Genomic DNA, 4,283 nt, shown 5'->3' on the forward strand with positions numbered 1-4,283 from the left:
CTATAGGACTCAAAGGGGTGATCGAGTTACAATGTTTGTTTTATTTCGTCAGGGCTCCTCGAACATTACAGGCAGGTAAACTGCTTTACGCTGAGAACCTGCTGCATTATGAACTCTCTCTGACGCAATGATGAATTAACTCAAGCTCACGTATCCAGAAATGTCTTTATTCACTTACATGCGTAGAGTATGTTTCAGGCCTTAGCACTTTCCTAGCTAACAGGGAACGTTCTCACATTTGCACAAAAACGTTTTAGTTGGACGTTCGTCTAACGTTTTTGAAATGTTACTTGTTTCAGAGCGTTCAGAGAACATTCAAAAGTAACGTTGCCACAATGTTTGCAGAATGATACAATGGAATGTTTCCTTAACATTCACATAACCAAGAAAGACGTTTTTGAAACATAAAAAAACTGTACATTTCGAATGTTGAGAGAACATACCGAAATAACGTTTTCATAGCCTAATGGGAGCGTTAGCAAAACGTTCTTAGAACATATTTTGTTAGCTGGATTTTTGTCATTAGTAAAGTTCTTGGTGGCTGTGGCACATTTCTTGAAAGAGAACAACTGAGGGAAATGAATATGATAGAAATAAGCGTTGAGCACATACATCAGTGTGAAGAACTGTACAATATGAAGGCAAAGGCAGTGTGCACTGGCGATAGGCTTTACTTTAGACCTAGCGGCACGTCTTCGTCAGGGGAATGTAAGGACAGAAACTCTGCTGACGTCAGTAGGTTTGGCAGGGTGTGTGCGATATGGAGCGCGAGCGCGCTAGAGGACCGTGACGCATCTCCTTACTCGTCGCGCTGTCCTCGGCCCGTGTCTTTCCCTGCTCCTCTTTCATGAACAGATCCATCATGAGGATCTTCTCCTTATGGATCTGTAAACTGATGTCTTTGGGGATATCTGGGATTATCCAGTCCACAACATCACTCATCAACATCACCACATTCTGCACAAATAAATCACCAGAGCTTAGCATGATTTTAACTGATGTTCTGTACACACTTGATTTCTGAGCGACTAATCGCATTTTTTTTTTCTTTGGGAATAATTTAAGGTAGCACTGCCCTTATACTGTGAGTCTCGCACAGATGAGCCTTTCGATATTAGACACTCACCTGAAAGACAATGACAAATGCTAGTCTGGCGGCCAACACGGCCCAGAACTCCTTCGAGATCTCGTATGGCGTCGGAGACCACGGAGGCTCTCTGTAGTCTTTATACCTGGAGGAGAATGGCATTAAACATGTATGTAGAGTGGAAATGGAGCTGTTCTGATTGTATTCATACCTGCAGATGTCCACACGGAAGCCCAGGTGGAACGGCTCCACTGGCGCGGTGCCGTTCTGGAAGTGACTGACATTAAAGTAAGACAATGTGTGGTTGACAAAGCCGTGCATCGAGCCGTCCTGGCTGTACATGTACTGATAGACCAGCCTGGGAATGAAGTCTGAAGTGAAGGAGATCACAAATGCCTGGAGGAAAGATGACAGTTATAAGAAGATTTCGACATGTTATTGTACAAAGGTGGCGTATTAATGGAAGCAGAAAAAGAAAAAAAAAGAAAAATACTAAGTATGAACTAATGAATCATGATTAGTGTGTAGAATCTTTAGCTTTTAGAGTTTTACTACTTCTGAACAGTTTTACAACCTTAACTTGACTCGTGGACATTTTTGACTTTAAGTGAAGTTTGCCAAAGACAGGAACAGTGCAAACATAAACTGTTGTAATGTGACTTTTAGTAACTTTAGTTTATACTGTTCTGCCTCCACTTTCTAGTTTTAGTCAATTAATAAGTTAAAGTTAATATGGAAGAAAAAACATTTGGTTGCACAATCATTACTTACAGTACAATTGCATTTGTCAAGGTATATCTCTGGATCAGATGCGTGTACGACAACAGCACTACAAACTACCTCCAATGTTCTTAGTCCTAGTGCTACAATTTTAGTTTTCAATGGCATTAACTCAGTGATGGGTTGAGGCGCTACAGTATAGTTAATTCAATATTATGGTTAAAATCACTGGTCATCTCAGTGGGAATCCAAACTGTAAACTGCAGTGGTCTCAAACTCAGTTCCTGGAGGGCCACTGTCCTGCAGAGTTTAGCTTTAACCAGGTCTCGGCGAGAAGGACTGCCGATTGCCTGGGGCCAGCGTAAACGTCACTCAGGACAGTTGATCCAACTATCACTTGCCCGATTATGCCAGTGCTGCATCACGAAAGAGAGCGCAATTCAATACTGAGAGAATTTTTGCTCCACTTTCCTTCCAAGCGTCTCAGTGCCTTCTCAGGGACCAGTACATCGTATTGACACGTGCCAGTCTGGTGTGAATCACAAGCACAGCTATGACATTAGCAGCTGAGAACCTGGTGCAGAGCCCAAGTCCACATCACAAAACCTTTCAAATGTGAGTGGAGAGGATCAGCCCGTCACATCACACACATCTTGAAGGGATACTCCTGACAATAGGGCTTTAGAAGCTTCCATAATCCTTGTTGAATGAGCTCTAACAGCCATAGATGAAGCTTGTTCAGAAGCCTCGTTAGCAAGTGAAATAGACTCGACTATCCACTTTCTCAGTGTCTGCTTGGTCATGGGATCTCTTTCATGGGCGAACCAAAGAAGAAATAACTGGCCTGACACGGCGGTGAAGAGTCCTTGGGCGGCCACGGCGGTGACCTACTGCCCCCCCCCCCCCCCCCCCCAAATTTTCTTTCTGGGTAGCTACGGGGACATAGGCTGGAGCAGGCGCCGGCTCGGGAACAGGAACGGACACCGGCTCAGGAACAGACTCCAGCTCAGGAACAGACACCGGCTCAGGCTCAGCCATCTTGTGCAGAGTCTCTGGATCGGCAGACGTGACGTGCACAGTCTCTGGATCGGCAGACGTGACGTGCACAGTCTCTGGCTCGGCAGGCGTGACGTTCACAGTCTCTGGCTCGGCAGGTGTGGCGTGCACAGTCTCTGGCTCGGCAGGCGTGGCGTGCACAGTCTCTGGCTCGGCAGGCGTGACGTGAGGCTCTGGCTCGGCAGGACTGGACGGGACCAGCGGCGAAGGCTCTGTGCTGGACGTGACGGTCTTCCTGGCAGCACATGCAGACATTAACGGAGGATCGGCCACGATGGAGATCGGTCCTGTACGGCCATAGACCGATCTGGTGGTTGGCTTGATTGCTGGCAAGACGTGGAGCGTGGTCTGAGGGGACACCGCGGGTTCAGGGAGCTGCTTCTCCTCCTCGCCCACAGTAAACGAGGAACCGCTCCACCACAGGGCCAGGTCAACGTACCTTTCTAATGACCCGTGTGGCTCACCGTCAGGCATCAATGACCGGAGAGGCTCTGACAATCCCCCGCGGAAGAAGATTATCAAGCACTCGGTGCTCATTTGCGCAAGATGTGCCAGCTCGAGGAATTCTGCGACATAATCCTCGATGGCGCGATTATCTTAGCGAAGACGGATGATCTGGACATCAGGACTCCAGGTAGGCATGGCTGCTGGATCTAGGTTTGGTGAGTTATTCTGTCATGAAGAGGTTGAAGCAAGGAGGAAGCAGGATCCAAATGCAGCACGTGTATTTAAATACACTCAAACTAAACAAAGACTCAGGCAAGGGAACAAGACTCGGGAACAGAACAACCTACAACGACACACAATCAAACAAGAACTCACAAAGACAGGGCTGAAACACAGGGCTTAAATACAGGGGTAAACGATCTAGATAGGATAACAAGGGGACGTGGTTAACGGGAAACACCTGGGAAGACTAATAGACAGACAGGGAACCACTAAACATGACAAGACAAACCCACACCGTGACAGTAACTAAGCGACAAAGCGTCCTTTTAAGACTCACTTATGACCAAGTAGTATGTCCCAAAGCTTGCATACTCTTCTGCTTCACACTCAGTATTTACTTTTTCTTCTCAAAAACAGTATATACATTTAGTGAATAGTATAAGTAGGCGAATTGGGACGTAGCAGCTAATATTGTTTGGTCCCGGCACTCTTTATAGCTTCCTGGTTATGATGACATCCAACCATTCCATTGAACTGATTTCACACGTACTTCAGGACGCAATCGCAGAAGAAACGCTCCCACAGCGAGGCTACAGTGACGCAGCGAGGGTTTCCTCGAAAGGGAACTTCCACACAGATGAGCTGAGTCTCCAGAAGTGAAGTTTGAGACCACTGCTGTAAAGAGTTCTTTAGTCTGTGAATACTGTTACCCTATTTGGATTGTACTTGTTTCACATGGGGACATAAGGTG

At 46.4% G+C, this 4,283-nt stretch overlaps 1 protein-coding gene across 1 annotated transcript; it reads right to left on the reverse strand.

Moving 5' to 3' along the window:
• Positions 1 to 321: 321 nt before the first annotated feature.
• On the reverse strand, positions 322 to 1,551 carry LOC130076142 (anoctamin-1-like). Its single transcript, XM_056241114.1, has 3 exons — positions 1,299 to 1,551; positions 1,127 to 1,232; positions 322 to 957 (listed from the first exon to the last, which is right to left on the reverse strand). Exons 1-3 carry the CDS (start codon positions 1,427 to 1,429, stop codon positions 733 to 735), a joined length of 462 nt encoding a protein of 153 aa, XP_056097089.1. The 5' UTR covers positions 1,430 to 1,551; the 3' UTR covers positions 322 to 732.
• Positions 1,552 to 4,283: the final 2,732 nt, after the last annotated feature.

Source organism: Rhinichthys klamathensis, unplaced genomic scaffold (assembly GCF_029890125.1).
Source record: "Rhinichthys klamathensis goyatoka isolate OS25496 unplaced genomic scaffold, OSU_Roscu_1.1 h1tg000630l_1, whole genome shotgun sequence".
Taxonomy (NCBI): Eukaryota; Metazoa; Chordata; class Actinopteri; order Cypriniformes; family Leuciscidae; genus Rhinichthys; species Rhinichthys klamathensis.

Bases quoted from the DNA above. Each gene is read 5' to 3' on its own strand.
- LOC130076142 (XM_056241114.1), bottom strand. From the start codon at position 1,429: ATGTACAGCCAGGACGGCTCGATGCACGGCTTTGTCAACCACACATTG. The intron at 1,233-1,298 runs GTATGAATACAA...ATTCTCCTCCAG, and splicing joins TTCCGTGTGGACATCTGCAG to GTATAAAGACTACAGAGAGC. The intron at 958-1,126 runs GTGAGTGTCTAA...TTATTTGTGCAG, and splicing joins CATTTGTCATTGTCTTTCAG to AATGTGGTGATGTTGATGAG.